The sequence below is a fragment of the Gadus macrocephalus genome, chromosome 16, assembly GCF_031168955.1.
Source record: "Gadus macrocephalus chromosome 16, ASM3116895v1".
Lineage (NCBI taxonomy): Eukaryota > Metazoa > Chordata > Actinopteri > Gadiformes > Gadidae > Gadus > Gadus macrocephalus.
The window spans coordinates 12,461,941-12,486,425 of NC_082397.1; the positions used below are offsets into that span (position 1 = coordinate 12,461,941).

General features: G+C 42.4%; 2 protein-coding genes across 4 annotated transcripts; both read left to right on the plus strand.

The window, feature by feature from the left end:
• The first annotated feature begins 352 nt into the window (after positions 1 to 352).
• numa1 (nuclear mitotic apparatus protein 1) lies at positions 353 to 15,047 on the plus strand. 3 transcript variants are annotated; one of them, XM_060075686.1, is made up of 24 exons: positions 353 to 462; positions 699 to 760; positions 859 to 944; positions 1,061 to 1,134; positions 1,220 to 1,305; positions 1,511 to 1,585; positions 1,684 to 1,777; positions 1,970 to 2,090; positions 2,247 to 2,389; positions 2,845 to 2,956; positions 3,235 to 3,352; positions 3,675 to 3,815; positions 4,021 to 4,134; positions 4,281 to 9,455; positions 9,567 to 9,764; positions 10,245 to 10,432; positions 10,560 to 10,697; positions 10,953 to 11,079; positions 12,146 to 12,368; positions 12,534 to 12,670; positions 12,816 to 13,064; positions 13,447 to 13,542; positions 13,825 to 14,181; positions 14,575 to 15,047. In XM_060075686.1, the coding sequence occupies exons 2-24, from the start codon at positions 725 to 727 to the stop codon at positions 14,596 to 14,598; spliced, it is 8,112 nt and encodes a 2,703-aa protein (XP_059931669.1). In that variant the 5' UTR covers positions 353 to 462; positions 699 to 724; the 3' UTR covers positions 14,599 to 15,047. The 3 variants fall into 3 exon arrangements, with proteins under 3 accessions (XP_059931669.1, XP_059931671.1, XP_059931670.1); XM_060075688.1 differs by having other exon boundaries at positions 2,250 to 2,389; XM_060075687.1 differs by having other exon boundaries at positions 371 to 467.
• A 2,784-nt stretch (positions 15,048 to 17,831) lies between these two features.
• mmp30 (matrix metallopeptidase 30) lies at positions 17,832 to 21,797 on the plus strand. Its single transcript, XM_060075712.1, has 11 exons — positions 17,832 to 18,059; positions 18,640 to 18,756; positions 19,073 to 19,200; positions 19,378 to 19,526; positions 19,756 to 19,881; positions 20,003 to 20,164; positions 20,309 to 20,495; positions 20,670 to 20,794; positions 20,901 to 21,066; positions 21,273 to 21,376; positions 21,512 to 21,797. The coding sequence occupies exons 1-11, from the start codon at positions 17,925 to 17,927 to the stop codon at positions 21,613 to 21,615; spliced, it is 1,503 nt and encodes a 500-aa protein (XP_059931695.1). The 5' UTR covers positions 17,832 to 17,924; the 3' UTR covers positions 21,616 to 21,797.
• The last annotated feature ends 2,688 nt before the right edge of the window (positions 21,798 to 24,485 follow it).

Here is a 24,485-nt window from a genome sequence, read left to right on the forward strand (position 1 = left end):
GCCAAAAATCCATTATGTTCATAATATGTAATAGATAATTATATTGAGTTAATTGTTTTTAGGTGAATAAGTGGTTGTCATTGTAGGAATTTAATTAGTAGGGTTTCTCATATTTCGCAAACAACGAAATAATAATCAGAACCTTGGAGTAAAAAATTGTATGAAAATAGATAAACTGTAAAGAACAACACTATGTGTATTTATATATGTTATTATTTTGTATTTGTAAACATAAACGTGATATTTTAGTGGTAATCTGAAAAACATTTTATAAACCAAAAAAAAGTTGTACGGCGGAAGTGTATGTTGAGCTTCTATGACGTGTAATGCTTTAAGCAACCTGATTGGTTTATTCAATGCCTTCAACACTTTTAAATTTTGTTTAGGCGTACATGGTTTCACCGGTCATTTTGACACACGAACATCTCCGAGGTGTCCGAGGCATCCAGAACACACCATAAGGTAAGGTACGTTTAACATTATCTGAATAGATACATATTATAAACGGAGATTTAAGGATTTTCCTTGTGTGGCAGAATATTTAACGTTAGCATTAACAATAGTGAACTGTCTATCTAGACGTGAAAAGATTGACTGCTTTCTTGGCCTGTTTATTTCAAAATAACCTTCTATATAAGATTAACTGTTTGCTTCACATACCGTATCGGACATTGACTTTACACGTTTCGGACTGCCAGGTTGAACACGTCCCCAATCAGCCAAAATGGCTAACGTGGGAGTGGAAGCCCTGTTAACCTGGGTACGTTGTTTGTTTATCATTTTTTTTTTATTGTTTGAAATAACCTGATACAATTACCCATATATTTAGATAACTCAATATATTATCACATTTCGCAGTTGAACAACCTAGAGTTGACGGATCAGCCTCTTCATATCGAGGATTTGAAAGATGGGACTTACTTGTTAAAAGTAATCAATACATTGTAAGTACTCTTCCGTTCTGAATTCTCTGCAGTTTCAACCAGATGCACTCAAGTGACGTCATAACAAATAACAATATAATAAATAATGTTGTTTTCTCTACCTTTTTCTATCTAAGAAAAAATGAACGGGGTCTATCCTTGGACCTTTCAGTGGAGGAACGGTTTAACCAAATTGCCCGCTTCCTGGAGGGTTAGTTTACATTTATCTGCACCACTCTTTCTTTTGTGTTTCTGTCACTTTTGATCTGTGACTACTTATTTTCCCACCATGATAGGAGACTGCAGGTTACGTGCTGGCACAGGAGCTACTCTTTCAAGGCACATTGCAAATGGCAATAACCTGACAGTAGAAATATCAAAGGTATCGTTTTTCATGCAACTCAATGCATGCCTTCATTACATTGTCTCTCCTAACATGATCATGTGTGCAATAGCCTTAATGGGATGTTGGCGATATTGTGCACCCCCATTTCAAACATATTGAGGTAAATATTGACAAGAGGTGTACCACCAAATTACTCACGCGTGACAATTTTGACCTACATAATCCATGCTGTCTCCTTCAGGTGCTTTTATTGCTGGTGTACTATGACATGATGAACAACCGCAGTACTCTTAACAAGATGGAGTTGAAGGTGGAGGTGAGACCATCTTTCTTATAATTTGTTTGTTCTGCTGCTGATAAAGTGTAGGGAAAATCAACTGGTTCCTGTCTGATTTTATTTCTTCCTTGCTTTAGGGTGAGATTGCAAGCCTCACGGAGCGCTTTGTTCTGGTAACAGATGACTATGTCTACCTGAGCAATGGGCTTGAGGCCTATCTGGGGAGAAAATGTAAGTCACATATGATGTACATCGTATCAGAAATATTCAGTTAAATCAGAGTTATGATTTATGATGAATACTAGCAAGCGGACCATGTGACTTAACAAGTCAGACCACTTGGAGTTATTGTGAGTTTAATGCCACCCCTGTCTGTTTTCATTAACAAATTTCTTCCTTACTTTGTTCAAACCGGGGAATCAGACTCTTCTTCCCCCTCAACCCAATCGTCCAGCTCCTTGATATCTGATGACTCCCCTGTATTCCATCGCTCCCAGAAAGTCAAGTTTGTTGATCTGCACACTGTGGCCACCCCGGCCGCCAGGTATTCCTTGCCATGGCCTTGTTCTATGCATATTTTTATATGAGAAGTGTATATGACAATGTAATTCATTGCGTCACTCACATCACACTGTTCTATATTGAATGTGTTTTAACTGACTGTTCCTTTTGTGCTACCATTTGATCTATTTTTTTGTAGCAGCAGGTCTCCCCTGCAAGAAGTCATGAACACGCCTCGTTTCAAATTGAGGAAGATGCAGACACAGATGATCCATGAGCGGGAATACAAGGATGGCTTGACGAGGGAGTTGAGCAGCTTGATGACCCAGATCGCACAGAAAGGTATACAATTATCCATCTTAATGTTTTATTTTATTAGTTTCAGGGTGTATTTATTGTCTTTGTCCAGGGGGACATGAGAGCCTCACTTGATAAAAGCGTCTGCTAAATGTCACACATTCTGTAAATTGAAGTATGTGTTTGGATTGAAAATGACTACTGCTGCCTTGTAACAAACCGCTTTTGATCAGCCCTGCAATACATTTCAAAAAATTAAAAATTCCTTGAGTAGCCAGTGCAACTACACATTTGCTCTCACTCCCCACTTGAAAATATTTGTGAAAAAATCTCTGAATGATTGATAGAAACCTAAAATATCCATCATTACAAATATAGACACGCAGCATCTTGAGGATTATTCCTCCTGAGTTTTATATAAAACTGTTCAGTAAACACCATCTCTCTACTTTTGTGCCTTTTCTACCCAAGGGTAACTTTGTTGTTTTTCTTTTCTACAGAAACCGAAATCAGCCAGTTAAAGTATCAACTGGACAAGATAAAGGAAAATCAAAATGTGCAAGACCAAGTGGTCAGCGACCAAATAAATGAACTGGAAACCAAAAACGAATCGTAAGCGCTTAAATTTCTCATAAACGATAAACAACTAATTCCTGGATGGTATTTACGTAAAGCTGAAAGATACAAGATAAATGATACAAAAAGTCAAGGCATGCTGTGATCACAGGACATTCTTTAGCTTGTATGGCACAGCTTTCTTTGGGAACATATTTTTTAATGCAATTAAAAAATACCCAAGGTATGTTTGCATACTGAGTACATCCTAATCTTGACTAAATGTCAATGTTTTTATGTGTGTGCTAACTAGAACATAATGGGTATGTTTTTAGGTTGCAAAGACGTCTTCATGAGTTGGCAAAGCAAAGCCATGATTTGAAGTCTGACACCATCCATATGGAACGTAAAGTAGACCAGCTTACAGAAGAGAATGGAAATCTCTCTGTCCAGGTAATCATACTTTGTACTAAACAGTTTTTTACAATTGAATTGTTTATTAATATATAATTCCCCCCCGAAAATATTGCTTGCAGTTGCTTTGGTTTAAGCTGCAAATAGTTATAACAGTTGTTATGGTAGTAGACTTCCATAGACAACTGCACAACTATTAAACACATTTTGAAACTCACCCTGCTGTGCTTAGCCAAATGTATGTTATGATGTGCTAACAATCTGCAGTTTTTTGCAGACATCTTGAGCAATTTGCATCACAATGTAAAATATTGGGCTGGAAGCCTCGTTTTAAGATTGTCAAATGTGCCTCTGTTGTCAGGTGCGAGAGATACGTTTAAAACTGGCAACCTGTGAGGCTGAATTGGAGGGGCTGTTGGAGAACCAGGCTACTGTTGAGAAGGAGCTGCAGAGCAAAAACTGCCACCTACAGGCCGAACTGAGCCAAGCCACTGCCCAAAAGGTCAGCGCTAGTAGATGTGTCAGACTACCAATACGTTAAAAGCCCTCCATGCTGAAATTGCATTTATATATTTAGAAATTGAAGTTATTTTATCTCTATAATTTTATGTTATTGTTTGTAAAATAATTGATTGCTCCGTCATGCTCTAGTGCAAATTCAATATTTTGTATGCTTCTTTATTCTAGCATCCTTCTTTTGTTCATAGGACTTCCAGTATGAACAAATTGAGATCCTTCAAGGCAAGATCTCGTCTCTGGAGGAGGAGCTGAGCCGAATCAGACAAGAAGAGAAAGGAGAGAACATGGGTCCAGTCATGCAGGTCAGGGGAGATGCTACTATGGATATTTTGAGTATTGTCATTTGTTAAATTCCACCTATTATATTTACTCAACTGCTAAAGATAAAAGTCCATGATTATTTTTATAGGAAGGCTAGTTGTTAACCAATTATTCTTTCTTGCAACAGAGGGCAGAACTGGAGAATGAAATCACAGATCTAAAAGATCAGTTGGAGATTACAACAGGCTCTCTTAGAGAGGCTAAACAGGTGGTTCAGGCTAAAGAAGTCATGCTAGCACAATATCAAGAGGACATCACTCTGCATAAAGAGCTTCTTAAGCAGCAGATGGCAAAAAGTGAAAAAGAGATGCAAGATAAACAGGTACTTCTTGACCAAACGCAGAAGGAAATTGCTGACCAAAGACACATTCTACAACAGGAAAAGAACAATCTCCAGCTTCAAGTTGATAGTATAGGTGCCCTACTTAAGGAGAGCGAAGAAGATGCTAAACTCAAAGAAGAGCAGATGCTACAGGAAAACACAAGACATGACACGGCTCTTGAACAGCAGAAGACATTTTACCAGGATGAGATGGGCCGACTGAAGGGGGAGATCCAACAAAAACAGGAGTTGATAGAATTACTGAAGGTCCGAGCTGAAAAGGTAGAACTGCTAAATCAGGAGATTCAGACATTGAGGAACGAGGTGGAGACGCTAACCTCCTCGCTAAAGAAAGCAGAGGAGTATTTGCAGACTCAGGAAGACCTGTTGGCAAAACAACAACTTGACAGCCTGAAGATCCAAGAGACTCTGCAAAATAAGATAACAATGTTTCAGGAAGAAGTACATGGTTTGTGGGTCGAAGAAGTTGCTCTTCAGGCAGACGTTAAATTGGCTAAGGAGACTATTCAGGCCAAAGAAGACATGTTAGCTAACTTGCAGATGGAGAGCTCTCAACAAACAGACATTCTTAACGGAAAAATGCATGGTTTGGAGGGCCAACTAAAAACCATAACCACTACTCTAAGTAATGCCAAACAGGATCTTAAAACTCAACAAGACATGTGCAATCTGCACCAACAAGAGCATGCACATCAACTGGAAGAACTGCAAAAACAGATGTTTGCCTCTGAAGAGGAAATTGAGAGATTAGTTCATGAGATCATCCAAAAAGAGCAACACATGACCGAGGTAAAGAAGGAGACCTCAGCGCATTCCGAAGAGTTGCAGCAGGCGATCAACAGTCTGATGAGTCAAGTGACCGGTGTGACCAACTCTCTAAGGAAGGCTGAAGAGAAGTTACAGGATCGGGAGACTCTGCTCACCCAGCAAGAGCAGGAGAGTGCTCATCAGAAAGATCTCCTTCAGAAACAAGTGTCTGCCTGTGAGGAGGAGTTAGAGAAGATGAAACGGGAGATTAAAACCAAAGAGGAACAGCTAACCTTACTTGGGCGAAATGGCTCTGAGCAATCTGCCTTACTACAGGAGCAGATCCAAGGTTTAAATAGCCAAGTGGAGAGCCTGTCCTCCTCACTGAAGCAGACTGAGGAGGAGGTTCTAGGTCAGAAACATCAGTTGAGTAAGCAGGAGCTGGAAAGCACTCAACAGATGGAGGCACTTCAACGGCTGAACCTTGTATCTGAGGAAAACATCAGACTGCTGAAAGAAGAGATCCAAACAAAGGAGACACTTCTTAATGAGATTAGGACAGAGAGCTCCAAGCAATCAGAGAACCTGGCCAATCAGATACAACATCTAATTCTTGAGATGGACAACACTAAAGAATCTCTTAAAATGGCGTCGGAGGAGGTTGAAGCCAAGGAAGACGTGCTAACAAACCTGAGGCAGGAGAGGGATCAACTTAAAACAACGATGGAGGTCTGTGAAGAGGAGAAGGCTCTACTCAAGCAGGAAATCCTTCTGAAAGAGCAACAGCTGGCTGAGGTGAAGAAGGAGACCTCTGCAAATTCTGAAGAGTTGCAGCAGGAGATCAACAGTCTGATGAGTCAAGTGACCGGTGTGACCAACTCTCTCAGGAAGGCTGAAGAGAAGTTACAGGATCGGGAGACTCTGCTCACCCAGCAAGAGCAGGAGAGTGCTCGTCAGAAAGAGCTTCTAAGGAAGCAAGTTTCTGCCTGCGAGGAGGAGGTTGAGAAGATGAAACAGGAGATCAAAATAAAAGAGGAACAGTTAACCTTACTCGGGCTTAATGGCTCTGAGCAATCTGCATTGCTACAGCAGCAGATCCAAGGTTTAAATAGCCAAGTGGAGAGCCTCTCCTCCTCACTGAAGCAGACTGAGGATGAGGTATTAGGTCAGAAACATCAGTTGAGTAAGCAGGAGCTAGAAAGCACTCAACAGATGGATGCATTTCAGCGGCTGAACCTTGTATCTGAGGAAAACATCAGACTGCTGAAGCAAGAGATCCAAACAAAGGAGACACATCTTAATGAACTTAGGACAGAGAGCTCAAAGCAATCAGAGAACCTTGCCAATCAGATACAACATCTAACTCTTGAGATGGACAACACTAAAGAATCTCTTAAAATGGCATCAGAGGAGGTTGAAGCCAAGGAAGACGTGCTAACAAACCTGAGGCAGGAGAGGGATCAACTTAAAACAACGATGGAGGTCTGTGAAGAGGAGAAGGCTCTACTCAAGCAGGAAATCCTTCTGAAAGAGCAACAGCTGACTGAGGTGAAGAAGGAGACCTCCGCAAATTCTGAAGAGTTGCAGCAGAATATCAACAGTCTGATGAGTCAAGTGACCGGTGTGACCGACTCTCTCAGGAAGGCTGAAGAGAAGTTACAGGATCGTGAGACTCTGCTCACCCAGCAAGAGCAGGAGGGTGCTCATCAGAAAGATCTCCTTCAGAAACAAGTGTCTGCTTCTGAGGTTGAGGTTGAGATGTTGAAACAGGAGATCAAAACAAAAGAGGAACAGTTAACCTTACTCGGGTTAAATGGCTCTGAGCAATCTGCATTGCTACAGCAGCAGATCCAAGGTTTAAATAGCCAAGTGGTGAGCCTGTCCTCCTCACTGAAGCAGACTGAGGAGGAGGTTCTAGGTCAGAAACATCAGTTGAGTAAGCAGGAGCTAGAAAGCACTCAACAGATGGATGCATTTCAGCGGCTGAACCTTGTATCTGAGGAAAACATCAGACTGCTGAAGGAAGAGATCCAAGCAAAGGAGACACTTCATAATGAACTTAGGACAGAGAGCTCAAAGCAATCAGAGAACCTTGCCAATCAGATACAACATCTAACTCTTGAGATGGACAACACTAAAGAATCTCTTAAAATGGCGTCAGAGGAGGTTGAAGCCAAGGAAGACGTGCTAACAAACCTGAGGCAGGAGAGGGATCAACTTAAAACAACGATGGAGGTCTGTGAAGAGGAGAAGGCTCTACTCAAGCAGGAAATCCTTCTGAAAGAGCAACATCTGACTGAGGTGAAGAAGGAAACCTCCGCAAATTCTGAAGAGTTGCAGCAGGAGATCAACAGTCTGATGAGTCAAGTGACCGGTGTGACCGACTCTCTCAGGAAGGCTGAAGAGAAGTTACAGAATCGTGAGAATCTGCTCACCATGCAAGAGCAAGAGAGTGCCCATCAGAAAGAGCTTCTAAGGAAGCAAGTTTCTGCCTGCGAGGAGGATGTTGAGAAGATGAAACAGGAGATTAAAACCAAAGAGGAACAGTTAACTTTACTCGGGCTAAATGGCTCTGAGCAATCTGCATTGCTACAGCAGCAGATCCAAGGTTTAAATAGCCAAGTGGTGAGCCTGTCCTCCTCACTGAAGCAGACTGAGGAGGAGGTGCTAGGTCAGAAACATCAGTTGAGTAAGCAGGAGCTAGAAAGCACTCAACAGATGGATGCACTTCAGCATCTGAACCTTGTATCTGAGGAAAACATCAGACTGCTGAAGGAAGAGATCCAAACAAAGGAGACACTTCTTAATGAGATTAGGACTGAGAGTTCCAATCAATCAGAGAACCTGGCCAATCAGATACAACATCTAACTCTTGAGATGGACAACACTAAAGAATCTCTTAAAATGGCGTCGGAGGAGGTTGAAGCCAAGGAAGACGTGCTAACAAACCTGAGGCAGGAGAGGGATCAACTTAAAACAACGATGGAGGTCTGTGAAGAGGAGAAGGCTCTACTCAAGCAGGAAATCCTTCTGAAAGAGCAACAGGTGACTGAGGTGAAGAAGGAGACCTCCACAAATTCTGAAGAGTTGCAGCAGGAGATCAACAGTCTGATGAGTCAAGTGACCGGTGTGACCGACTCTCTCAGGAAGGCTGAAGAGAAGTTACAGAATCGTGAGAATCTGCTCACCAAGCAAGAGCAAGAGAGTGCTCATCAGAAAGAGCTTCTAAGGAAGCAAGTTTCTGCCTGCGAGGAGGATGTTGAGAAGATGAAACAGGAGATTAAAACCAAAGAGGAACAGTTAACTTTACTCGGGCTAAATGGCTCTGAGCAATCTGCATTGCTACAGCAGCAGATCCAAGGTTTAAATAGCCAAGTGGTGAGCCTGTCCTCCTCACTGAAGCAGACTGAGGAGGAGGTGCTAGGTCGGAGACATCAGTTGAGTAAGCAGGAGCTAGAAAGCACTCAACAGATGGATGCACTTCAGCATCTGAACCTTGTATCTGAGGAAAACATCAGACTGCTGAAGGAAGAGATCCAAACAAAGGAGACACTTCTTAATGAGATTAGGACCGAGAGTTCCAATCAATCAGAGAACCTTGCCAATCAGATACAACATCTAACTCTTGAGATGGACAACACTAAAGAATCTCTTAAAATGGTGTCAGAGGAGGTTGAAGCCAAGGAAGACGTGCTAACAAACCTGAGGCAGGAGAGGGATCAACTTAAAACAACGATGGAGGTCTGTGAAGAGGAGAAGGCTCTACTCAAGCAGGAAATCCTTCTGAAAGAGCAACAGGTGACTGAGGTGAAGAAGGAGACCTCCACAAATTCTGAAGAGTTGCAGCAGGAGATCAACAGTCTGATGAGTCAAGTGACCTGTGTGACCAACTCTCTCAGAAATGCTCAAGAAAAGTTACAAGATCGGGAAACTCTGCTCACCCAGCAAGAGCAAGAGAGTGCTCATCAGAAAGATCTCCTTCAGAAACAAGTGTCTGCTTCTGAGGTCGAGGTTGAGATGTTGAAACAGGAGATCAAATTGAAAGAGGAACAGCAAACCTTACTTGGGCAAAATGGCTCAGAGCAAACTGCTGTTCTACAACAGAAGATCGAAGTTTTAACTAACCAAATTGATAGTCACTCCTTCTCAATGAAAAAGGCAGAGAAGGACATTCAAACGGCAAGTGATGCGGCAAAACACTACAAAACTCAGGTATGTGCAATAATTTATATATTTTTTGTGCTTTGTTCTTCTTTAATTATGTGTTGTACTATAGCTTGGAAATCTAAACTTTTTTTTATATCAATCATGTTATGCGTCAAGATGGAGAATGCCATGAATCACTACAAAGCAAAAAAGCAGCTTCTCCAGGAGAGTCAGGAGCAGGTGGCAGAAATGCAGCGCTCCTTGGATGTTAAAGAGAAAATTGGCACTGAGTTTAAGCTGCTCCAGCTCGACTTTGAAACCGTCAAATCAAATGAGAAGAATCTCTTAAGCCGAGTCACCAGTTTGGAAGCACAGGTTGGTACCATTTTGGAATAAGGATTTCAGTGTGTGAACAAACAGAATTTGAATTGGGGCAATACGTGGACTAAAAATGCTGTTATTTGTTTTTCTGCACAGTACTTTGTCATTATTCAATATTAATTGCTAGCACTGAACACTAATTAATTGTACACATTGATAAGATCATAGTTCAAAGTACATTATTCCTGTGTAAAAGCGAGCAATACATTGCTTACTGGTAATTCTTGTAATACTACTCTGGAAGTGTTTCTGGAGCCATTTGTCCAGCAAGCATCCAATAGACAGCAAATGTCAATATAAAAAGCAACATGACCGCAATGGGATTTCTATGACTGTCATCCATTGACTTTACATACATTGAGTGCCATTCACCTTTTAATGCAATGGTTTTAAGAAGTACCAGCCTTGCTTGTTTAAAATGATTGCACGATATTCTTTGATGCATTACTTTATATTTTCTCATCTTTGTATCAGCTGGCTTTTGCCGATGGCCAACTGCGGGAGCATAACAAGATGCGGAGGGACGGAGGAAGGCTCCAGGACTTTTACTTCACAGAAACTGAGGAAAACTGGAAGATCCAGACTCGTGAGCTAAAGGAGAAACACGACAGCTTTGACAGCCAGGGAGACGACACTCTGGAGGACTCTCTGAGCACCACAAGGTAAAACACCTCCGAGAGATCAACAGAAGGTCAATCTCGCTCCGGGTTCCGGTTAAAGTTGGATCCACCAACTAGCTGTACAGGTCGACCTCTTCTCTCACTAAATACCGTCACTCTCTTTTTGAAGGAGACCCTCCGCTCCGGGGGAGTCCAGCACTCCGATGGTTAGAAGCTCGGAGCGCCTCGCTGGCAAGCGGTGTTCCCTGAGCGCCGATTCTCTGGAAAGCCTTTACTTCACACCCATGAACAACAAGCAGACAAACAGGTGGGCCGCACAAACTACCAGGTCCTTTGTTACCTTTTTCTTTTCTTTTTTTAATGGTACGGTAAATATTATGAGTTATCCGGGATTCATATTAATTCAGGATTTATGTGAAACATTGTTTGATCTGTACCAGAGTCAAGATGTATCAGTTGTTTCTATGAGCTATATATGTGCCTGAAATTGGTTCGGACATGAGACTAATATTTTTTTGCATGCGTGGAGATCTTGATGTTAATGTATTTCTCTGGCTCAAAGGACAAAGCGCCATATGGACAACAGCCTTACATCCTTGGCTGAGCTCCCAGATTCCACCCTGAAGAACCTGTCCTCCTCGGTCAAACGCCGCCGGACCACCCAGGTTATCAACATCACGATGAGCAAGGTGGAGGGGAAACTCACAAAGCACAAATAACATCACCCAGCCGTTTTATTCCCTACTAATGTGTTGCCTTTTGTTAAAACATGCACGCAGTTTGGTGTGGGAGCACCATTTATTAATTTGTAATTTGTTTTAGGTGGACAAACACTAGGTGAATAGACGGTGCATGGAGGGCCCAATCGTGTTTAAGCCCTCGAGATTGGACATGACTTTCCTAAAAAGGATGGTCAATAGCCACAGCTGATTGGCTCATGACATGATGGCTTCTAGGTCACAAAAAAGATTGATGAGCGCTAATATACTTAGGGGAACTTGATCAGCAGAAGGAAGGTGCGATCACATGAGATGTGTTGAATGCGACTCACTCCATCGTTTCTTTCACTTTCTCGCGATGGAGACTTGCTTTACGTTTAAAACTTTGACCCCGGCGTGCGGAATGACGCAACCAATAGATTTCAGGTTCTGTCGAAAAGCAATGTTTAAAACTAGTCGATCTTATGTGTGGTTTGAGAACACAACGCCAGACTTGGCGACGGGGAACGGTGTCGCAGCGCGCCTCAAGTGAACGCACCTTTACTCAAAGTCAAGCACTAGGTGGCTATAACCAGGGTTCTAAATGAGCTTTTTTGATTACCAGCCAATCAGAACTTCCACTAGCCAAATTTTTTCCAGTGAAAATAAGAGATGATTGCCGCTGAATGAATTTTTTTTTACATTTTGGATTTTATTAACACAATCCAAGTACCTGCATACAACAAAGAAATCCTTTATTTTCATTTTGATGATTTCAGAGCTCTACCGCATCACATTTCTTCAGCACTCTCTGAACTCTCTTCAATACGACCTGTTTTGGCGGATTTAATCCCGAAGCTCTCCTGATGACTCCGGGCACTCTCATGGTCCTTTACAGCCCATTTGTTTTAATTAACAACCACCAAAATTATTTTTTAACCCGCATTTGGCTGGTAGGCGGGTGTTAATTTAGAACCCTGGCTATAACCATACTCAAAAGGTCCCCTCCGTAGTGTTCTTGCCTCACATCAATGTTGACCCCTTGTCCCGTCCACAGAAAACGCCCAGACGTGGAGGGTCTGACCACGACCACCACGGTGAGGACGAAGACACCTTCTACAGCCTGGCCTCCGCCCGCTCCCACCCCAATCTCTCCAACAGCCACGCAGCCAGGCCTGTCTCCATGGAGCTGTCCGGCAGGACGGCCGCCAGCAGTGACCAGCTGATGAGCCTGCCCGGCTACAGGCGGAGCACCAGCAGCAACACTGCGCCGACACGCAGTGAGTTATTCCTATATTTACATCCTCGGGTTACTTCATGGTCGGGGTTGGTCGGGTTTGCATATTTTATAAATGCAAGTTTTTGGGTATTTGATAAATGTTGGAGTAGTAAAAGTCCATGTTCATGGTTCTTGGAAGTTTATTCATTTGTGTGCGTGTTTCCAGGCACAAGTACATTCTGTGTGGGAGCTGAGAACGAGCCTGAAAACGGGCCAGATGATTGGATGAGGATCGCTGAGCTCCAGTCCAGGAACAAGGCCTGCCTTCCCCACCTCAAGAGCAGCTACCCGCTAGAATCCAGGGTTTGTCCCAACCGCAACCATAAACCATAATTTCACATTAAGCTGGTCGATCATTGCACTATAATGGGGAAAATGACCTAGAATCCGAGAGTGTTGTAATGGAAGCCTATTTGGCTAACCCTTTTCCCTCCGTGTAATCCTTCAGCCAAGCATTGGACCTGAGTTCGTCATCACGGACGACGACCTGCGCATGGGCGACCCCACCGACACCATCCGCCGGGCCACCTTGATGCCCGACCAGATGCTGGACTCCCTCTCCTCCCACCGCCTGTCCTACATGGTGGGGCAGACGGACACCGCTGGCACTCGTGCCCACCGCCACTCCCTGTTGCCGGGCCAGCTCCCAGCACGCACCCACTCCTCCTCACTGCAAAAGTACCCGCTCTCTCCCGAGGTGCGTGTCGGTTTTGTGAATTGCACTGGGGACACATTAGACCTGATGCTCATGAGATACTTTCTCGTGCGCACGAGATACTTTCTCGTTTGAGATGCTCCAACATTGCTGTCGTGCTCTTGTGATATGCCAACTCCATTTGGCAAAGAGTGCAAATCACAACACCTTTCCGTTTAGGACTTAACTACTAAGTATTTCCATACCTTTGATGATTTCGTGCGCGGACATTTTCCTTTATTGTGACTTTCGTCCATTTCTCCGTCGAAAATCGTCTACGGAGAAATTTGACGTCGACGAATTTTTGACGTCGACGCGTCGACGTCATCGACGCGTCGCTACAGCTTTAGTGTGTAGAACTATTCTTATTTCTATCTGTTTTCAGGCGAAGGCCAGCTGCTTCCCCCGCCCTCTTACTCCAAAATACAAAAACAGCCACATGACCTCCTCAAGCACACAAATACGCACGGCCCTCAGCCCGGTAAGTCTCACTCACACACTTTGCCTCTACCTGCAGCCTCTGGAAAGGCACGCACGCACACACACCATAGCATCCTGGAAAGACGAGCCCAAATTAAATCAGAAATGTTTTATTGAAATATGACAATGCTTCTCTTGGTATGTACCTTAAAGTGTGGGTTCATCATGGCAAACCTTGGTCTTGCATACTTATAGCCTGAGTATATAAGATATGCATTCCTTTGCTCCAGGGATGCGCTCTACAATAACTTTGTCCGTCCGTGTCCTGCTCTCTGTGTCCCAGGTCCAAAGGAGGGAGTCCATGGTGTTCACCATCGAAAACACCCCGAAGAAGAACAGCTATCTACAGAAGGGGTTGAACAGACTACGCAGCTCCACGCGCAAGTCCCCCGGCAAGGGGCCGAAGACGTCTCCCGCCCAGCGAGCCTCTGGCCGGTCCCCTGGTAACCGCGCGGCCGAAGTTGGAGTTGCCGTGGCAAGACGGGGCAACACCAGGGCATTGCCTCAGGGGGGGGCGGCGGCGGCGGCCAAAGGACAGAGGAGGTCCCCGCGCACCAGTGCCAAAAGCACGGCCAAGTCCCCGCGCACCAGTGCCAAAAGCACGACCAATTCCCAATTACTGACCTCCAGTGCCCGCAAGGTGAGAACGAAATACTGGGTTCACGAGTTTATGCTTGATCTGTACACTCTTTCGTGTTTTTGAATCATAGACTGGACTAAAAAGTCACAATTGCTGATTTTAAAACAGGAGTATGTAAAGTGACTGAGTTTTCATGAACTGGCGATTAGCACTTCACGACGGTGAACTAATTCAGGGCTAGATGCTCCAAATGCCTTGGACTGAATACTCTGAATACTTCAGAGCCCAGATGTGTCTGCTGTAAAGAGAAACTGTTTGAAGGTCTTGAATTTTCAAATATTCAAAACCTGCTGAGGTGTCATATTCTTTTCCGGTTGTCTTAAACATGAAATGATCAACCGATTTGCACTCTACTTTCTGGATGTTTTTAATAATTTCTGTTTCACTCCACAGATGATGAGCAGAATGAAGGTCTGAAGAAGTATCTGGAACAATCTTTTTTGTATTCTACTCAAATGATGGAATTGCTATAACTTGTACATTTACAGCAAATTTTTCATTTTATCCAAATCAATCTGTTGTCTATCAATCTGTTTTTCTATCAACAATGTGGTGGATTTCACAGAGTTGTGATATTCTTCAGGGATTCTAGTACCTGCTTGCATTGGATTCTCTCTGTATTATATTTACATGTTTGTTGGTGATCATTTAGTTGGAATTTCGGTTTTTTGATAATCCAAATATTTTGCATACAAATATGCCAATGGGTGGCAATCTTTTTTTATAATTTCATTTTTTACATAAACGAATGTTCCTCTGTAGCTTTGAGCATAGTTTTAAATTTCACATTTTTAAATTCTAAAATAAAGCCTCATATGGAATCAGATCATTTGTATTGTTAAATTGTACATTAAATGATTGACAGAAGTTGATAATATTTTTCTTTTTTTGTTTGCATGAGTTTAAAATGATAAAGAGGTTTACAATATTGCATTTCCCGAAGTCTAAAGGCCAATGTGCACCAGATACGGTACGGCTATGTGCGGTGTTGTGCACCCGTGTCGTGAAATGCATCCCTGTTGGAATAGACTGGCTTCCATGTCAATCAGTGCTCCAACGTCCAGATGCCAGACGGTTTCCGTTTGGTGACGCAGCATTTTGTTGACGTTGTTACACACCATTTGATGGGAAATTATGCAATACGTACATGTATCGCTAATATTTTGCCTATTTTATATTAATATGTGGAATTCAAGTTATTTTACTAGCTAGTGTTCGTTTCCCCTCTTTCATGTTTCCAAAAGAATAGCATAATTTAAGCATGAATTATTTGTGCATGTTTTTTGTTTCTAGCAATGGGCCACAATATGCTGAACTTCCTTCCAGCATCCATGTATTTTCCCTGAGTTAACTTAAAGCGTGAATGCGATGTGGTCACGTGAATTTTCTGCAACTTTAATGAATATATATGCCGAGTAATTGGGGAGAGACGCTGCTTTCATCAACCTCTATGGATGAAATAAAGTATGATCAGCTCTGTTTATCTGGGAAGTAATATTTATGATGGAAAACGGCTCCTCATTAAGGTTGATTATGGGTCTGTAAGGTATGCCCATAATTTCATGGGAAACACTGACCTGTGGTGTTCACCTCTACTACACCTTTAGGCATAGCAGCTGTACAACATTGACCACAAAACAAATTGGACACTTGTTTGGCATTTTCACATAATGGTCTACAATAGCAAAGGTTGAGTTTCATTCTTTTTTTTTTACCTAGTAATGGTTAATGCTCAATTGATTAGAGATTTTCAGGAGGCTCTGAGTTGTGGCCTGTTACTCAGATTATATCAACTTTCCCTATAAGCTTTAAAGCAGAACTATGCAACGTACTTCAAAATTCAAACTGATATAGTGAATCTTTAACGATGAGAGAAAACTGTCGACAGCCCTATTGACTTGTTGGGCAAACTACCAAAACGTGTTCAAACTTTGCCTCTGGTCTGAGTAAACATTAGACTGGCATCGTGATACAAATTGTGGAACCTCAAAGGGGCATCACCAACGGGCACAGACCAAAATACCTCTGGAAGTAATTAGATAGGCCTAAATCACATCATAGCAATGAATCTGGTAACACAGCACTAAGTTTTTTTATACAGACAACATGCTTGCAGCCGAGAAGAGCTGTGCTTGTGTACCATCGACATGTCTGAACCAGTGTGCCCCAAAGTCACTGTAGTGGACAACAGGTCCCACATTTTGCCCGTGCACTGTGTTAAGGTCTATTGCACTAAGTTACCCATAAGGCTTAGCACCAGTTAGAGGCGGGAGATAGCCTACGTGAGAGAGCTATGAGCGTGTACATGTGTTGGACCGCTAATGCAATAAAGAGTGCTAGGAACTAAACATGCTGCTGCGCCCGGTTTGTCATAAGGAACAAACCAACATGCACCAAAGGTCCAACTACCGATAGTCTGACCCCAACCTCCCCTCTCTCCATTTTTGGGGGATTTACATTGTGGGGAGCTCTGTTGGAAACATAAGACATGGGATACAATACTATATCTGGAAGAGGATATTCATGAATTTTAACACACTACGCTGATTTAATCTGTTAATTGCTTCAATTGGCAGATATCCATGTTTTCTGAACCCGATTACCTCCATTTCAATGCATTTCATACCATGAACTCCAAGGTATGAAATGCAGGGACCAACTGATGATAGTGATTTGATTAAAGTTAGCAGTAGAAACACAGTGGTCACTGTTCCTTGTTATTGAAACAACCACAGACATATAGAGGCAATCTATGGTGACGAACACATGCTGCAACATTATATTATAACGCCTTTTGGAATTGGAACACGGCTCATCATCATATCCTTGTACTATAATATTTACTCATGATAAGGAAATAAAGATTATAGGATTCATGTGAGGTCAATTATAATGATAGTTTTTGTGTTTTTTATCATTCTTTTTATCACCGACCGACAAACCTCTAAATCCAACTGGACCAGGACCTGGACGGGTCGCTGGACCAGCGACCCGTCATATGGGTCATTTTGGGTGATATTGACAAACAACCTATTCCGTCGTTTAGGTTGGAGAACATATTGCGTGTCAGATTTTACTTCCTTACTGGGACATTTTGTTTTACACACACAGACACACACAGACACAGACACACACACACACACGCACGCACGCACGCACGCACGCACGCACGCACGCACGCACGCACGCACACACACACACACACACACACACACACACACACACACACACACACACACACACACACACACACACACACACACACACACACACACACACACACACACACACACACACAGCTGGTGCCTTGGTGCATTGGTAGGTTTGCATTGCATTTGAGACTAGCCTTGAGTAGGTTAGGGGTGTTGGAACAATATGTGATACTTTTTGTTCCAGTAACATAATTCTCTATGGCATGTTTTGAACCATCCTTTCCTTTGAAATAGAAAATTGGAAAATAGACAACGTAAACCTTTGGATCTTACGCAATTCTCTAATAACAGATGAACAGAAAAGCCCTCTCGTTATCAGGTGGGGTCATATTGACGTCCATTCCCTCTCTCCCCCTATGGCATAAGTAGGCCAGTCGAAACACAGTGGAATGCCCCTCAGTACTTTTTCTTTTTATCTTGTCCAATCAGCAACATACACACTGGGCCCTCCCAACACAGCCTACATTAATAGAGGAGGGTAAAGTCTGAGTGGATCAGACCTGTGTTTTCTTTTGAGGGAGACAGAGATATATGGTTCCATCCACCATGGCCTCCACACCGGCCTGCTGGTTGGTTCTGCTGGCCTGGCTTACCCTGTGCAGGGCCGCACCGACCCCTGTGACCCAAGTCCTACCTTCAACCGTGCAAGACGAGGCATTTGCTGAGGTAATGAAGAGTATATAATTAGCTCATATTGCGAACACTCGAATGCTAACAACAGAGGGTAAACAATGTCATTAAGGTTTATGATGGAAATCCCCTCTATTTTGAATGTCTGCATACCATTTATGGTCTTTATTACTCAGTTTACCCTTGCTTTTTGGAATTAAATTTAGACTTACCCTGCGTTATACTGTGCATTTGATAAATATAACCCTACAGTTGTATCATATGTTGAACATATACAATGAACTCAAATAAGTCTCCTCCAAATAAATTGCTGAATCATGAGAATACTACTATTGTAAGAATGGGATTGTAATTGGGCCTGCGCCATAGGCCCAATCCCATTTCTACCCCTTACCCCTCCCCCTTGTTTTGAAGGGGTAAGGGTAAAGGGTAAGGGGTAAGGGGTAGAAATTGTTCTCCAAAGAAACTTAGGACCAATCCCATTTCTACCCCTTACGCCTTCCCCTTACCCCTTCAAAACAAGGGAAGGGGAAGGGGTAAGGGGTAGAAATGGGATTGGGCTAAATTTCTTTGGAGAACAATTGTTTGATCATCTACAATCTTTTTTACCTTACAGGAATACCTTTCTCAGTTTTACGCTGATGTTGGAATCACCAACTCTTCATTTAGAAGCATTACCCTGACTTCTTTCAACGAGAGCCTCCAGGACATGCAGGCTTTCTTCGGCCTGGAAGTATGTCATACTGACTGATATGATGCTAAGAATGAAAATCTATTGACAGTGTGTGTGTGTGTGTGTGTGTGTGTGTGTGTGTGTGTGTGTGTGTGTGTGTGTGTGTGTGTGTGTGTGTGTGTGTGTGTGTCTGTGTGTGTCTGTGTGTGTGTATGTTTGTATGTTGTGCATGGTCAGCATTTTATAAAAAAAAGAATACATCTCACTGGTTCATTCTTTGAATTTAAGTATGTTTTAATTTTTTTTAACCAAAAGAACATTTAAGACTCTTTTTGCAAATACATTGGTTCATTTACAACCAGCCACTGCTCCACAGCTAACGGGTGTCCTAAACAATGAAACGGTGGAGGCGATGAAGGCGCCCAGGTGTGGCGTGTCAGACATCAGCAAATACGGACACTTTGCAGGGCGACCCAAATGGGGGAAGAGGCTTATAACCTACAGGTAGTATACAATTACAGAAATTACTCAATGAGATTTTGTAAGGCACCCCAAATTCCAATAATAATGATATAGATGAGAAATGTAATTCTGACATTCCTTTTGCGTTGATGGTGGGACGTAGGCAGAATATAAAGTAAAGTGGCACCTTCAACAATGATGGTGAACTGATTTTGACAGGATCACGCGGTACACTCGGGACCTGAGCCAGAGTCTGGTAGATTCAACCATAGCTCATGCCTTCAAGCTCTACAGCGATGTCATCCCTCTGGACTTCCAACAGATCTACGGTGGCAATGCAGACATCATGATCCTCTTCAAAGGGGGATGTAAGTCACGATTTATGCAGGAAACTTATTTCTTATTTGGAACAAATGCAGTGTTGAGCTGTCTGCATTGAAAGTACATATTATTATTGATTTATAGTATAGTCTAATTGAACTAGAAGATTGACCAATTTTTGCCATTGACACTTAAATGGTCAAAATGTATGTTGACTGTATACATAAACATATATATATATATTTATGCACTGTACTTGCTTTCATCGTTACAAAGATCATGGAGACTTCTATCCCTTTGATGGACCCAACGGCGTCTTGGCCCATGCTAACTCACCTGGTATAGCTGAAGGCGGGGACACACACTTTGATGACGATGAGATGTGGACGCTAACTCAAAGAGGCATGTCTCTATATTATTTCATGGTTCCTCACTCAACAGCCCACTAGCTGGGTAAAGATTTGAATGAAACTTTCCCAGCTTGAAACTCAGTATAATACAACATCTTCCATCTTTTAATCAGGTGTCAATCTGCTTCTGGTCGCCGCCCATGAGTTTGGTCATGCGCTCGGCTTAGATCACTCCAGGACTAGGAGTGCGCTGATGTTCCCAACCTATAGATACGTCAACACCAACGGCTACAAGCTACCGGATGATGACAGACGTGGAGTCCAAGCCCTTTATGGTCAGCACAGAGCTTTGCTTTAGGGCCAGGACGCTAATAAAGACCCCTGGAACCATTATTTAACTTGACTATAGCAGAGTTTTTGCACAAAAGGTAGTCACACTGATACAGTGACACGCTTCATTGGGTTTCCTACCTCTACAGGCAGCCGTACACCCAAACCCAAACCCAATCCGCCTCCAGTGCCAGAACCCGAACCAGAGGGGCCCACAGAGGAGCCTGAACCCATGCCCGACCCAGCGATCAACCCCAGTGGAGAGAAGTGCAGCCGGAGCCTGGTGTTCGATGCTGCGTGCTCCATCAGGGGAGACCTGTTCTTTTTCAAAAGCGGGTACATCAGACACTACAGATTATTTGACTTTTTAGAACTGTGTATACATTTATAACGTTCTGGTTGAATTTAACAGTGTAGCTGAGAATCTATGTGGTTGAATTGAACCAAATTTCAACCACATAGGTCCTCATTTGAATTCTGTTCCAATACTTCTGCTTTACGCGTCTATAGGTACTATTGGAGGAGACGTCATAGGGACATCGTGCTGACAAAAGTGAGCCGCAAATGGCCTCAGATTAACCAAGTGGATGCTGCCTGTAGTGTACCGCACAAGGACTTTGTGTATTTATTTGAAGGTATTCCCGTGTGGTAATTCAACATTGCCAATATGTCAGTGTGATTGTCAATGTAAGGATTAGCGTTGATCCAATTTCCAAGCTAACCTCCAACAACTTTTCTCAGACCAGCGCTACTGGGGCATAAAGGCGTATACAAAGAAAATAATTCCAGGTTATCCAAAGCCAATTACTGGCCTGGGCCTCCCTTCCTCTGTCAGTAAAGTGGATGCAGCTGTCTATGTGGCAACGACTGGGAAAACACTCATCTTTGCAAAAAGTCAATATTGGAGGTGGGTTGGCTGAATATATATCTTTTTTTGTTTAAATGATCACATGTACTGTATCGGCTGTCAGTACAGCCTGCATTTTTTAGGTATAAATAGGTTATAGGTCTTATAGGCCTGTTCAGCCCAAAACACACAGCTGTGTCGGGACATTCCCTTCATTAAATGTATCAATGTATACAACTGCTATACGTACGATGTTCACATTCCAGCTACGACGAGAGCAGAAACCAAATGGACCCTGGATATCCAAGATACATCTCTCAGGATTTCCCTGGAATAGGCTCAAAAGTGGACGCTGCCTTTACTAATTACGGTAAACACACACGTCACACCAGCCCCTTCAAGTTTTACCCATACCCCAGGAGTCAAGCAGCTTAACACATGTCCCGTGATAAGCACTGGCTGTGTTCTGTTCCATCCCAACACACTGAATGTTTCCTTCCGACAGGATATATATACTTCTCCAATGGGCCACGGCAGATGGAGTACTTATTGGCCTACAAGAGAGTTACACGAACTCTTCTTAACTACGGCTGGCTCAACTGTTACTAAAAGCTCATCTGTCCCAATGTAACAAATAAATGAACTTTTTTTCGTTTTTTTCATTAAAACATAATATACTCTTGTGTGACTTCAGAGGTGAATCTAATAACAAATGATTAGTGTGTTTGGAATGGTGCCAAAAATAAGTGTGTCACATTCAAACATCTTTAGTTCTCTAATGATTTTTTGACTCAGTAATGTACAAAAATAATAAAAGTGGACAAAAAAAATGCTAATTATTTATTTGTTTTGCAATTTATTGCAATTAATTTCTGAATATTTTTTAAGGCAAGGCAACTTTATTTATATAGCACTTTTCATACACATGGCAGACCCAAAGTGCTTCAAATATAAACATTGTCATACAATAAAAGAAAGTGATAGATAAGTAAAAGAAAACATATGCAGAAAATGAGTAAAATAGATCAGCATTTTAGAAAGTGCAATGTATTTAAGATCAGATCAACAATCTCTCTGGTACCCACGTCGGGACTCCAACCCGACCTAAAGGAACTTGATCCTTTTTCTGGGACTGCAACCCAGATTCTAGGATTCTTACCCAGGCAGAACTTGGGTCTCAAACCCTTATCAAAAAAAGCGTCTTAGAAAGCGTTTTTTCAGAGTTGGGGCAAGTCATAAATGCTGAGGGAGTTTATTCCAGCTATTTGTTGCATAGTAAATCCTGCCTTCCCATGTTTTGTTTTTTCTCTTGGGATAATTAACAGAGTAGTCTCAGAAGATCTTAGGGGTCTAGAAGGCTTATGTAGTGGAAGCATAAATGTTGGCCCAAAACCATGTAGGGATTTATAGGTTAGAGACATGATTTTAAAATCAATTCTCTGACCTACATTAAGCCAATGTAACCATTTAAGAATTGGTGTAATGTGTTCACATTTTTTGGTCTTTGTTAGAACTTTAGCAACAGCATTCTGAACAAGCTGAAGTTTCCTTGGAGCATTTTTTGGGAGACCCTTCAAGGAGACCACAGCAGTAGCCTAATCAAGCTTACTGTGATAAAGGCATATACAAGTTTTTGTATGTCTTCGGTGGACTTGAGCCCTCTAAGTCTTGCTACTTTCTTTAAGGTGATAATATGCAGATTTTGCATCTGATTTGATGTGACTCTCGAAATGTAAATCAGAATGCATGATAACCCAACCCAGTCCCATGGAAATACGTGACACTGTCACGTCATTTAATCTATTAATTTGTGATCTGGGACACGTAATTTCATTTTTTTTCGTGCCAAAAGCACACATTTTTAACAATATGACAGCGTTTGGCCACCCGTCTCTACTTTCATCTTTGATTCTGGGAAATTGTGACAATTCACAGATATATTTAATGCAGGTGCGCTGCTCTGTAGGCAAACCGCAACGGAAAAAAGGTATCTGCTTCATCTCTTCTTTTTCTAATGAGTTTGAAATTTGTGCTTTTGGCACGAAAAAAATTGAAATGACGTGTCCCAGATCATGAATTAATAGATTAAATGACGTGACGTGACAGTGTCAGATATTTCCGTGAGACTGGGTTGGATAACCCCTAGATTTCGGGCTTTGATTGAGGTTGTCATGGACAGAGAGTGAAGGTGTTGGTTTACTTTAAGCCTTTCCGTTTTAGCACCAAATACAATTATCTCGGTTTTGTCCTCATATAGCTGAAGGAAATGTCGGCACATCCAGTCTTTCACTTGCTCAATGCTGGCACAGCAGATCTATGGGCCGATAGTCATTTGGTGATAGCGATACATAGATTTGCGTGTCATCAGCATAGCAATGATGGTCAATATTGTTATTTTGCCCTAGTGGGAGCATGTAGATGATGAATAAGGAGGGTCCTAAGACTGTGCCTGAAAGCCCCACCCGGTTTTCTAACCTGTCCAAAAGTATTGTATGGTCTACACCAGGGCTATTCAACCTCCTTAACAAGTGGGCCGAAAACGAAAACCACTGGGGGTTCATGGGCAAAACAGAGTAAAACTACGTGAATGAATCGCTACAAATAAATCGTACTTAAATTAGTGTTAACTTAATATATATAGTACTACTACATGGAATAAACTTGTCAGACGCATTCCTTCCTTCTTCACTTTTAATCGTATCATTATAAAAGATTTTGTTCTCACATATTTTGGACACGTATTTAGAATCAAACAATGTTGTTTGAATCATCACAAAACAGAACTACTGTACATATGAGACATTTTGAGCCAGTGAGAAAGATTGCACTGCTTTGTTTGCCTAGTTTGGCTCATCCTGAGACACTCATGCAGCTACTCATAGGACATGGAGCAAAGTGCCCTTGTTCTGATGGCATTCATATGAGAAAAGCTAGACTCACACGTATCGGTTGAGCCAAACATTGTCAGAATGAGTTCCTGATTGTGGGGTACTGATACTGGCTAGTGTCACCGGCTACACACAGAAACCTGATTTGCATGCAACTATGTTTCTCCTTTATTATTATTTTTTTTGTATGCACTCTTGCGGGGCAGAACAAAATTAAGAGGGGCCGCATTTGGCCCACGGGCCGCTAGTTGATTAGGCCTGGTCTACACAGTGTCGAATGCAGCACTGAGGTCTAGTAACAGTATTGAGGGTTTTTTTAAGTAATTTTTGATAATCATGAATTCCCAATAATACACACATTCCTTGTTTGTTATTATGCTCAATTTTGTAATTTGTATGATAAATTCGTTTTATTAAATGGCATACACATCACATTGTGCTGCACAACTCCCACAAGGGTAGCCTGGCTAACGCCAGACGTAGAGATGAGGTAGCGCGAAATGAAATCGCGCGCAACGCAACATGGATATAGAGTGGCGAAGTCACGCCCCTTCCGGTAGGGCTCATGGGACCTATGAGATCGAAAAATAT

Coding starts and splice junctions, on each gene's coding strand:
- mmp30 (XM_060075712.1), top strand. CDS start 17,925: ATGGTTCCATCCACCATGGCCTCCACACCGGCCTGCTGGTTGGTTCTG. Junction 18,060..18,639: donor AAGACGAGGCATTTGCTGAG/GTAATGAAGAGT, acceptor TTTACCTTACAG/GAATACCTTTCTCAGTTTTA. Junction 20,795..20,900: donor CTTTGTGTATTTATTTGAAG/GTATTCCCGTGT, acceptor AACTTTTCTCAG/ACCAGCGCTACTGGGGCATA.
- numa1 (XM_060075686.1), top strand. CDS start 725: ATGGCTAACGTGGGAGTGGAAGCCCTGTTAACCTGG. Junction 2,957..3,234: donor CTGGAAACCAAAAACGAATC/GTAAGCGCTTAA, acceptor GTATGTTTTTAG/GTTGCAAAGACGTCTTCATG. Junction 12,671..12,815: donor GCTACCCGCTAGAATCCAGG/GTTTGTCCCAAC, acceptor GTAATCCTTCAG/CCAAGCATTGGACCTGAGTT.